The 12,618-nt window shown below is 45.1% G+C and overlaps 1 protein-coding gene across 1 annotated transcript; it reads left to right on the top strand.

The window, feature by feature from the left end:
- Positions 1-1,954: 1,954 nt before the first annotated feature.
- LOC308436425 (translationally-controlled tumor protein-like) lies at positions 1,955-2,536 on the top strand (the record flags this gene model as incomplete). The annotated part of the gene is made up of 1 exon (XM_080937332.1): positions 1,955-2,536. The coding sequence occupies one exon, from the start codon at positions 1,955-1,957 to the stop codon at positions 2,471-2,473; it is 519 nt and encodes a 172-aa protein (XP_080793458.1). The 3' UTR covers positions 2,474-2,536.
- Between the last annotated feature and the right edge of the window lie 10,082 nt (positions 2,537-12,618).

Below are 12,618 nucleotides of genomic sequence, written 5' to 3'. Positions count from 1 at the left end.
GAAAGGGGGTGACAGAAGAGGAGAGGCCGGGCTGATGAATCTTTTTCTCTGTTGACTAGAGAATAAAAAGTCAGGTGATGTGGGCAGAGCAGAGTGCCGTTGGTTAGCAAGCAAGCGGTACAGACCCCTTGAATACAGTGGGGACTCTCGGAGCTGGGAGTCCCGCAGAGGGAAGTGGCCTGGGGCATTCCCCTCTCTCCCAGAGGTCTTCCCTCTATTCTGGTAGGTCTGTAGCTGCTTAGGAGCGGTTGGGGGCAGAGATCAACGTATTGGCTCCACCCAGTCCATCCCACCCCATCCCAACTCTGCCCACAATCACAGAAGTTAGCTTCCGATTGGACCCTTAGTTCGCAGACGCAATCAAACGTGGGACTAACTGATGAGCTGAGTTCCCACCAGGCAATGAAGAACCTTTGACCCGCAGACCAGCCGAGTATCAGTTGATTCGCTGGCACGGGTCAATTGGCTTGAAGTGAGAGGGGTTACAACCTTTCCTTGGTCTGGTGTGTCTAAGTTCTTGCTCTGGTCTTACTGATATAATTTTAGTGCACCCCTGTACCCTCACAGTTTGAAATCACTCCGATAAATTGAGAGGGTGGCTCCCTTTCTGTTCCCAGGAATAAGCCATTTACAGTCTGTGCTGGTGGAAGCTGCCTAGCAGATGGTGCTGTTTCTGGGTCTATCCAGGGCTACAGCCATCTTTTCCCCCCCAAGATGGAGTCAAAGCTGCTTGTAAAAAGGAGTCTCTGGGGACCTTAGTGTGCGGCCTGGGAAACTAGTTTTATTCAATACAAAATCACTTAGAGTAGAGCTTTATCCTCATATCAACACTTTTTATGGAAGATAAAGAGAGTTATTTATCTTCACTTATCCGTTTAAATCATGTGGCTATGTTTTTTCATCTGGTCTCTGGTTAAATGACTGCCAGAGACGCCTCTCTGACCATGTGATACATGGTCAGTCACATCCACTGGACATCCCAGCCTTCATAGCATTTGTTGAACCTTTGCATCTTTATTGATTTATTGCCTTTACGCCATCACAAAAAATAAAATAAAATTTAAGGACAGCAGGGACATTGCTTAAAGCATTGCAAGATGGCTGAATCGTATGTCAGGACTCCAGAGGGTATTTGTCAAACAAATGGGAAAGTAAGCTAGCTAGCCAAAGAGCCGTGTCCCCTATGAAGACCTTCTGAGTTTGACTCTGGGAAGTGTTCTCTTATCTAGGAGCTGGTGCAGAAAACCAAACCACAGTGGCTTTAAAATCAGAAAGGTCTCTGCCTAAACCAGCAGTGCTTTACCAGACTGGAATCACTGACCCTTTGAGAATCCACGGAGAGTTTGGGGTAATCTGCAAATTGTAACGGACCACATGCCTAGTATGTTCATCCTCAGACGGCTTGAAAACGCTAAGGACTCTTCAGTGCCTTCCTTCCTAGACTTCCAGGATGCTGCCTTTGGGTGAATCTTTTCCTCATCCCTCTGGACCTCAGTTCTGCTCTGAAGCAGGGTTGATCAGATCAAACACAGTGTTGGCTAAAGGCTCCCTAAGACTAGCATGAGCCTTGGGCGTTCAAGTACCCTCAAGACCCATTTCTCCTTCCCCACCTGAGCACTGTGTGGTCTATGGGAAATGGGCACTGGAGATCGGGGTCCCAGGCTTGCCCCCTCCTCACCCCACCTTGATGAACTCTCAGCCTTTTATTATCTAAGTTTTAAATGCTCTCCAAGGAATATGGTATTATTACTCATTGGAGGAATAAATCAAATGATAGAGAAAGCCCTTCTTCCCTAAGAAAACATTTTACCACATCGATTTCAGCATTTTGACAAAAGAAATAGAAAGAGAGAGGCAGAGCCTTTTCTGCCCGCTCCCCCCCTCTTCCCGCCCCCAGCGCCGCTCAAGCTCCACCAAGCTCGCTCCGCTCTGTCAGGCTGTCCCCAGCCGGTCCATGATCATCTACCGGGACCTCATCAGCCATGACGAGATGTTCTCCAACATCTACAAGATCCGGGAGATCGCGGACGCGCTGTGCCTGGAGGTGGAGGGCAAGATGGTCAGTAGAACAGAGGGTGCCAGCGATGACTCGCTCATTGGTGGAAACGCTTCCGCTGAAGGTCCGGAGGGCGAAGGTACCGAAAGCACAGTGGTCACCGGTGTTGACATTGTCATGAACTATCACTTACAAGAAACTAGCTTCACAAAAGAGGCCTACAAAAAGTACATCAAAGACTACATGACATCACTCAGAGGCAAACTTGAAGAACATAAACCAGAGAGAGTGAAGCCTTTTATGACTGGAGCTGCAGAGCAAATTAAGCACATCCTTGCTAACTTCAATAACTACCGGTTTTTTATTGGTGAGAACATGAATCCAGATGGCACAGTTGCTCTCCTGGACCACCGTGAGGATGGTGCGACTCCATTCATGATTTTCTTTAAGGATGGCTTAGAGATGGAAAAATGTTAACAAATTGGATCTATCACCTGTCACCGTAATTGGCTGCTGCTTACCATCTATACAACACCAGGACTTAGGACAAATAGGACTGATGTCATCTTGAGCTCTTATTTTGATCGTGATTTATTTGGAGTGGAGGCATTGTTTTTTAAAGAAAAACACGTCATGTGGGTTGTCTAAAAATAAAGTGCATTTAAATTCAAAAAAGAAAAAGAAAGAGAGAGGCAGGGGTACAGGGTAGGGGTGGGGGCACGAACCATTCTTAGGTTGTAAGCCCAAGGAGGCCAAGGATAATGAAGGTTTAATCCCACGATATCCAAATCTATAACAATCTCTTCTTCCTATCTGTAAGTCTTTTCCCCCACCGTACTGTAGTTTCTGAGAAAAAACAGTCTAGTTTTGTCTCCAGCCAGCCTTGTCCCAAGAGAGTTCTGTTACCCAGAATACCTTCCACCTGCAGTCAAGAACTACATTGTTTGCCCTACATAGTTTCCGTTTTAATTATATATTGACATTTGGGGGTGGGGGGAATCAAGAGAATCCACAAAACAAACTGAGGTTTTTGACCTATCTTAGAAACTTTGGTCTATACCCAGAGTTCAAATGCCCACGTATTAGAACTGCCAGAATTACAAATGAGCCCTGTTCCTTTACATGATGATTTATGTGACCTCCAACACCACCATCGTCGGCTCCCACAGTCCCCACAGATCCTATCTTACGCTGCTCCTCTGCCCACAGTCAGTCTGCAATCAAGAGACTGAGGAGGGAGGTCCCTATTTACATTACCAAATACTGCTTGGAGCCCAGCTATAGGCATCACCGCCTATAACGCATGAGGAACCTCTGCAACTTAGGTGTTACCATTCCCTTGTATATGTGTTAACAAGTTAGGCTCCAGGAAGATGAAGAAGAGGAAGAGGAGGAAGAGAAGGAATAGGAGGAAGGAAAGGAGACGGGGAGGCCCTCATTGAAAACCACAAAATTAAAAAGGAACATTCGAGACTCAACATTAATTCATATTAACTAGAGATAGGTTTAAATGTCTAACAAATGTTTTCCCTTTATTTAAAGAGACATTCCCTCTACCTATGTTCTGATATAAAGACCGGGTCGATTGAATCTTCATTCTGCTGTGTGCTGATAATTAAGCTTTATCTCATCTGATTCTACATCTCTACGATGAAGCCTAAAATTATTTCTTCAGTGAGATATTCACTAATCCTTTGTTAAATAGTGTGGGAGGAAACACCACACTGACTCAGGGATGACAGCCAATCCACAGAATGTTAATCCCAAAGATGTGAGGAGCACAGCCACCAACCCTAATCACCATTGCCATATTAACTAAAGTCAGCCATTAACTAAAGCAAGCATTTTTATTCACATGAGTGGTAGAGTTAAAGAGGTCAGCATTGGACATGGAGAAGATAAGGTGCTATAGCTCAGGGTAGGGGGTTTCCAAATGGATCCTTTAGTGAACAAAATAGTCAGCGTTAGAGAAGCAAAACATAACAGGGTGGGCATAACAACCTTCTGAAACAGGTTGCAAGATGGTCATTACAACTTTTCGAAATAAGCATGTGGTTGCCATTTCCTGGAACAGGCTCACAGAGAACCATTTGTGGTTAAGGTTATGGGTGGAGCATAGCCCAATTCTTGAGAAACAGGTTTAATCACAAATAGGAATGATGAGCCTAGTTTGTCTTTACTCGAAGATGGCTCTCCATCCTACAATGGAGGCAGACTGGTTTTCCAAGAGCTCTTAGAAACAGTAGTCAACAGATGGTTTTGTTTGGTTATCTTCCCACTGGAAACACCAAAGCCATTAAAATATATGAAACACAGTTTCTAAGACATTAAACATCAGGTAACAGAGGGCCATGGTCTCTGGGAGACATAAAATCTGTGCCTGGGCATAAGAAGCAGATGTCAACAGATACCAGAAAGTCAAGGAGCTAGACCAGGACAGCTAAAATTCCCACGTTAGGAAACAGAGAACAGAACTGGAGAGATGGCTCAGCGGTTAAGAGCACTAACTGCTCTTCCAGAGGTCCTGAGTTCAAATCCCAGCAAACACATGGTGGCTTACAACCATCTGTAATGGGATCTGATGCCCTCTTCTTGTGTGTCTGAAGACAGCTACAGTGTACTTATATATAATTAATAAGTAAATAAACAGAAGAAGAAGAGGGAGAGGAAGAAAGAGGAAGAAGGAGACAGACCAGAAAGCTACCCAGAACAGCAAGCAGGCCCCATTAGCTGGTAAGACAGGGAGAATACTGAAGCTGTGCAAAGAACTTGTCTGAAAGAGCTGGAGGAACTGCTACCCGGCATTCACACAGGGCTGGAAACCCTGCCACCAGTCAGAGAGTTGAGGCTAAAACTTCCTGGCACGTCCGATGGAGCACCCTGAGGGTCTTTCTGGAGTCATATGAAGTCATTACCCCGAGATGAAAATACTTGTTATGAGCCTTCCCAACAAATCCCAAAAGGAGGACCCAATGAGATCAAATTGTTTTCAAATAAGCTGACTTAATTCCAGAGAAACACAAACATATCCAACAGTAACAAAACTCACACCCATTGGTATTGGCCCAAGATTACTGAAAAATGCAAGGAGTAGGGATAAACCACAAGGAAGAGAATCATCCACGAGCTGGAACTGAGTGCTGAAACATTAGCACATAGGATGTTAAAATGGTTAAGATAACTATAATCCACAAATCCTAAAAGCTAAGCAGCTATCTGAGCTAGAAATGAAGTACACCCAAAGGGAGCCGCTGAAAACTACACTAATACTTTTTCAAAAATATTATGTGCCCACACACACCAACTCGTAGTCAAGGGTCAGGCCATCTCTTACGTACACAATCCAAGTCATAGAGTGATGAGAAATGTTCAAAGAAACAATAAAAAAAAATGGTGTAAAGATGAGGACTCAACACAGCACAGCCAATTTTATCAAAACCAGCAAACACCTTAAAGGCAGCCAGAGAATAAAAAGGCACATGATACATTGATCTGGAGAGGTGATGGAGGCACAGACGTCATGTCAGAAATAACCCAGTGGAGAAGATGGTAGACTCGCTGCATCAAGGACCTGTCAATGTGGAAATCTATTACACAGTGAGGATATTTTTTAAGCCATGGTGAGGATGGCTTCTTCATGGTGTGTAAGAGTTGAAGATAGTGACTGTCAAACCCACACCATAAGAAAAGTTAACAGAGGACTAGAGAAGTTGCTCAATGGTTAGAGCACTGGCTGCTCTTCTAGGGGCCCTGGGCTCAGTTCCCAGCACCTGCTATCTTACAATCATCCACAGCTCTAGTCCCAGGAGATCTGATGCCCTCTTCTGACCTTTGTGGGTACCAGGCACTTACTATGGTGCACAAACATACATGTGAGCAAAACACTCCTACAAATGCAATAAATATTTTTTAATATTAAGCGAAGCCCCTACATAAAAGAAAATCATATTTTTATAGAAGTCCAGAATTGCTTCACAATGGAGTAGAAAGCACCAAAAAATGGAAACATGTTAGTAAATATATAAGATTGTAAGATTGTAATCCTCAGCTCTTAGAGCCCTTTGGGAAAAAAAACACCCAAGAGGTAGGGTGGTTTTTGGTTTGTTTTGTCTATGGAAGGGCCTTTGAAATTTTGATGAGGATTTTACTGGATCAGTAGATTGATTTTGGTAAGTTAGTCATTTTCACAATATTAATCCCTTCAAATTGTGAGCATGAGAAACCTTTCCATCTTCTATGGTCTTCTTTAATACCTTGAGTGTTTCAAAGGGTTCCATGTAGAGAGGTCTTTTGCTTCTTTCTAGATTTGATCTGAAGTATTTCTGAAGCAAGTGTGGCCCTCTAGGAAGTACCACCATCATTTATAAGGAAAGTTTCCTTCCATGATCACCTGACAACAGTGATCTGTGGGCGCAGACATTAATTCTTACAAGGCAGGTTGACAGCTACATTATGGGCATCACTAAAAACAATGGTAGTTGTTTTTCCGCTAGTACCTATGGCTTCCCCAGATGTAACTTTTTAAAAAAGATTTATTTATCTTATGTATCTGAGTACACTGTTGCTGTCTTCAGACATACCAGAAGAGGGCATAAGATCTCATTACAGATGAGCCACCATGTGGTTGCTGGGATTTGAACTCAGGACCTCTGGAAGAGCAGTCAGTGCTCTTAACCGCTGAGCCATCTCTCCTGCCCCAGATGTAACTTTTACCTCCTGATTTATAATACCAGAAATGACTTCACAGACTACAGGGTGGCCTTTAATCAGTAAGCTGTTGGTTGTACCCAAAACTGTCTAGGTCACTTCTACACTTGTAGTCGCATCTTCCTTGGCATCATAATAGTGGCCTCTACAGGGACAACAGCCAAGTAGGAGGATGGAAAGTTCTACCCACTAGAACTCCGTGGAGAACTTCAGCATTATGAAGGCCAGGGGCAAGAAGAAGGCTTCAGATCAGTTCCGCTCTCATTTCTGGGCCTTGTAACCAACGTATGGACAATGTCTACTGAGATAAGGTTTTATTGTCTGGTTCTAGCATGCTACCAATAGCATTAACAATGTCCTTATTGTTATAGGACCTCCCTAGCCAACAACCCACAAGGAAGTAGGCCACCTCTGGCACTGAGATTTGGGGGGAGGGGGTGGCAGCCTTAAAGGCCTTTCAGAGTGTCTTCTCCCTACCTCCCCAAACATATGGGATAACCTTTTTTAAAATCAGACTGGGTTTTTTAAGCTGTCTTTTAGAAAAAAGATGTATAAATATGTGAGACACTCAAAGGTTACCATTATGTAACAAACATTTTTTTTTTTTTTTTAACAGAGAGTGGGCAGAATCTCTGAAGGCCGAGATCTCCCATTCCAAGTAAGTACAAGTTAGTCTTCAACTAAGGGGTTACCAAAAAATAAACACCGGTGAGACCCAACACCACTTGAGAACTTCTCACCACTTTAGCAACCCTTTAGCCAAAAAGCAACTCGAGAAACAGAAGCATGTATGGGAGACGCTACCCCACCTAAGCTGTAATCTCCAGACGTCTTCCTTGAACCACCTGCCCTCCTCATCTTGGGTACTGCTCTTGTCGTAGGGTTGCTGTGTACTGCTTTGCCTCTAAGGATATCAACGGGGCCAGCTTGGGCTGTTTGATCTGCCTCAGGCCCAAGCAAGAGCTGCTCTCTGGCCTGTCATCCCTGCCGCTGGAGCTGGCTCCTTTGTTCAGGAAGCCTTTCTATCAGCCATGCCTGGCTGTCACAAGGGCCCCATCCTGGGTGAACAGTCTCTACCTCCACTGTATACTTCACACTCTGGGAGGAGGAATTGCCCATCGCTTGGACTGGCTTGATTTTTTTTTTTTTTTCTTATATAAACTGTTGCTCAGAGTTTACTGGCTTCTGGAGACTGGCTAACACAACCCTTGGCTCTCCCCGTGACTTTTTTTTTTCTCAAGATAATCCAACTCCATCCAGGCCTTTGCCTTTGAATGCTTGAATAAACCAATCTCTCAGTTTGTCTTTACCTGGTATGCACCCTGTTTTTATTCAGACCAAAGCCATTCGGTTGTTCAATAGTGTGCCCTGGCTGTCAGCTGAGCCACTAAAGCCAGAAAGCATTCCCAGCATTCCGGAGGTTTCTGCTGACCAGACAGACTCCTTTTCACTTCTCCAGTGAACTGAATATGGAGAACTTCCTCTCTCAGCAACACCCGCCCTACCTCTATTGTCTTCCTGCCCTGATAATCCCAGGGCTGGTGACAACCACAGATCCACAATGGCTCTTACAAGCCAGTCCAATAAAACTGATTTGCTCCACACTTCTTTGATGATGTAGTGTTCATCTTGGGAAGGGAGGGAGTAGTTGACATTACTCCGTTTCTACACTGCCATAGCACTCAGTGATCTCATCTGTCCCTTGTCCCACAGCCTTCTGGGCCAGGCTGTGACAGTTTTGGATTGTGGGGTTTTTTTCCTTTCTCTGGATCCTCTATCAGGATATCTTTAACTTGCTCTCTTTATCCTCTATGTCTGGATCCTCCCACATATTCCAACTTTATGGAATCTCTTTAAGATCGATCTGAGTTCTGTTCTCTTTGCCTTTAGGGTTCCAAGTCGTAAGAAGTCTCAAGCCAACCTTTTTAACCCTCAAGCTATCCATCCTCCCTTTTAATTTCACCTCTTTTCCCTCAGAGGCAAGCCTGGGGCTTGGTAGCAACTGCGTGTCCTCTCCTGCTGTAACTCCTCCACTAAACAACCAGGTTCTTTCTGAGACAGCTAAGCCTCAGTTGCATGCCTGCCTGCCCAGAGCAGAACTTATACAACTGATACCTCAGCCAGCTTACACTCCTGTCTCCTGTGTGGATTGAGGGGATTGTAACACATCCTTTAATCTAGCAGATGCTCACAGGGCATCTCCGTACTCAGGAGGTAGACTCATCAAGGTGGGCTATTAGAGCAGGCTTTAAATACTCTAAATACTGCCGGTCGTTCCTCTGATCCAACCACCAAGAGTAATCTTCTAAATGCTCACTGACCTAAGTCCTGGCCCACTGAAAGCCCTGCAGTGGTTTCCAGATACCCACAGGGAAGCATTCTGGCTCCAAGTCTGATATTCAAGGTCCTCCTTTGACAACCTCTCTCAACTATTAACTAGATAGGCACTCCCTGAAAGGGCCATCAAAGGACATTATATTCCTCCCCCTCCTGAGCCCACCAGATACTCTGGTTTCTCCATTTGTTCCCCCAACCTAGGACTTTCTTCCTGGTCATTACCACTGGAGATTCCTACCCAAGAGATAACTGCCACCACCCTCTGAATGAAGCCTTCTCAGGAATAAGAGGCAGGTCTCTTTTCTTATACAAGAATCCCTGTCTACATTCTTAGATGCAGGTATGTCTGCGCCCACAGATGAGAGGTATGAAAGCCTAAAGAGAAAGGATTGCTATTCAGTGTGGTCTACTCCATAGCCCAGGACTCTGGGTTGAGATGCACTGATTGCCAAAAGTGGTTAGAGCCATAGATACATGTGTTAGTGGAGATAGGGAAAGAGAAGTAGAATGAGAGGGGCATGTGGACTGATGCTGTGTGGTTAGATAAACAGATGACTAAAAAGAACGCATGGGGAAATGAGGGGATGGATATGTGGGTGGATGGAGAAAGAAAGGAGCATTTTGAGGAGGGAGAGGGGAAGGGGCTGCAGAGGAGGGAGGAAAAGGGAGGAAGGAAGGAAAGTTCCTGAGACTTGAAAGACAGAGATTGTCTCCTTCCAACTCTGTTTTTACAATGTACAAACAAAACCTAAGCTTACATGAGAAGATGGCGGAGTGACCGACTGATCGAAACTCCGGGCGACAATCAGGATTTCAAAGATTCAGAAGACATGATCTCTGGGAACGGTGTCTGTGGTCAGATTTCCCACAAAGCATTGTCAATTTCCTCTGTGGAAGAAAAAAATGAATTGTCTGAATTAAATAACATATACATTCTCTTTCCCCAATCAGTCTTAGGTTTGAGGCTGTCCAATTCTAAGACAACGTGGTAGGAAGTCAGGCCACACTGAGTCATGTATGTTTACTTACAACTTGTCCTAATACAGTGCTGATCCCCAGTCTCTGGCAGCAACCGAGAAGAATTAGCACACTCCAGATGACTGGCTGGCTGGAAGCCTTGTGGTGGCAATGAAAGACAAGCTGATAACAGTGCCTGTGGGTATTGAGGAGTGACATGTGATTACAAGACTGTCCAGCCCACGGAAAAAGAGAAGGCTCAGTCTACACAGAACGCCCCCACCACCACCATCCTCGCACCCAAGGACCATGGCTGACAGGCAACTGAATCCTCTATCCAGAAGGGCTAGGTTTTGTTCCCAGAGAGTGTGTCTGTTCTGATAGATGCCTAGCTGCACTGCCAACATGGTCAGGAGTAGAAACTGTGCTAAAAAGTCATCTATCACTAGCTACAGTTGGGATGTGCCCAGCACAAGCTAGTGGGCATGCATGGCGTTTCTAGATAGACCTCACCTCTCGGCTTTTTCCTTAACGGCACTGTGAGGCAGGAATAATAATCTCCATTTCAGAGAGGAAAACAATGACACTAAAAAGGCCAAGTTTAGGGTCTGAACCAAGCGTAGCTGGTTCCATCCACGGTGCCTGGCAGCCATGTCTGTGGGTAGCATCTGATTGGTTAATGATTCAAACCTGTCAAGGTTCATCCTACAACAATTCAAAATGGTGCCCCCCAGGGAGACTGGCTCTTTGCAATGTGTTTTCACATCATCTTAAAGCAGTGGTTCTCAACCCCATTAGGGGCCATATATCAGATACCCTACAAACCAGATAACAGCAGCAAAATTATAATTATGAAGTAGTGACAAAGATAACTTGATGCCTGGGGTCACCACAATATGAGGAACTGTGTTGAAGGGTCGCAGCATCGGGAAGGTTGGGAACCACTGTCTTAATGGTGACAATGTGTTCGATCGATCGTTTCACTTTTCAGTTGGGATGCTAGGCTCAGGATGACAGATGACGTGACCCAGCTGCTAATGGCAGAACTGAGTATCAGTCCACAGAGCTCCATCAGATTCTGTTCTTCGGTAGTTGTAGTAGGACAGCTATAGAAAACCAAGACCTTCGCTGCCTCTGCCTCTAGTGGCAGATCTGAATTTTCTCTGGGTGAGCTACATTGCTCTTGCCCTACTCTATGCTCCTTGAAGCTCAGGTGTGTGGGGCTGGCCCTGACCATGGGAAATGAATGCCTGTACAACAACTTCTGTCTTAGGCTTTCTATTGCTGCAACAAAACCCCATGGCCAAAAGGCAAGTTGGGGAGGAAAGGGTTTATTTAGCTTATACTTCCACATGCTGTTTATCACCAAAGGAAGTCAGGACTGGAACTCAAGCAGGTCAGGAAGCAGGAGCTGATGCAGAGGTCATGGAGGGATGTTACTTACTGGATTGCTTACCCTGGCTTGCTCAACCTTTCTTTCTCACAGAACCCAGGACCATCAGCCCAAGGATGGAACCAGCCACATCAATCACTATATAAGAAAATGCCTGACAGCCAGATCTCTTTTTTTAAGATTTGTTTGTTTGTTTGTTTATTTTAAAGATGTATTTATTTATTTTCAGGCACACCGAAAGAGGGCATCAGATCTTGTGACAGATGGTTGTGAGCCACCATGTGGTTGCTGGGATTTGAACTCAGGACCTCTGAAAGAGCAATCAGTGCTCTTAATCACTGAGTCCCTTATAGCTAGATCTTAGCAGAGGTATTTCCTCAGTCAGGGTCCCCTCCTTTCAGAGACCTCTGGTTTGTGTGTCAGGTTGACATGAGACCAGCCAGCACAGCATCCAATGAGACTCAACGCCAATGATAGCAGAGGAAGCGAATGTGGAGGATGTACAACTTTTCTGTTGGGATGGCCGAACTATTACCACGGAATCCAGGAGCCATGTGCCACCTGTGCCTCCACCAAGGGGTAGCTTGACAAAGGGTAAAACCAACAGAGAAAAATCAGAGACCCTGAGGATGCATGCTGAGACCCTGGGGGTCCAGCCTTAATGCAGTATGTCCTACATACATGAGCCAGTGACTTTCTTTTCTTCTCAAGTCTGTCTTGATTCCTTCTAGTCACAAATAATTGTCACTTGTTCCCCTGGGTGTTGTGCCATGAAACCCAGGGCACCTGAGGGCAGGGACTAAATCAAAATCCAATGTTATGCCTCAGTGACCGACTTCAACATACTGGCTGAATAAAGACCCAACTGGTTCTTGTTCCAGTGATGCTTTGTGAAAATGGAGGTACAGTAGGTCCAAGGGGACACTTCATTCCAGCCTGGCCATCCTTTGCTTTCTTCTTATCCATGTATCCGAACTCCACCATGCCTGAAACCAGACCAGAGCTCTCACCCCAGTCTTGACCACATGTCTTAGTTACTTTCTTTTGCCATGATAAAATGACCAAAAGCAACTTAGAGAGAAAAGAGTTTATTTCAGCACATGGCTTATAGTCTATCATGAAGGGGCATCAGAACAGAAGCTCAAATAGGAACTTGAATGAACTGAAGCAGACCCCCATGGACAGAAATGCTGTTTACTGGTTTGCTCCCTGTGGCTTGCTCAGCCTG

This window comes from Micromys minutus (genome assembly GCF_963924665.1).
Source record: "Micromys minutus genome assembly, chromosome: 1".
NCBI classification, from domain to species: Eukaryota; Metazoa; Chordata; class Mammalia; order Rodentia; family Muridae; genus Micromys; species Micromys minutus.
The sequence above is the reverse complement of the archived record's forward strand: the minus strand, read 5'-3'. Positions and strand labels throughout refer to the sequence as shown.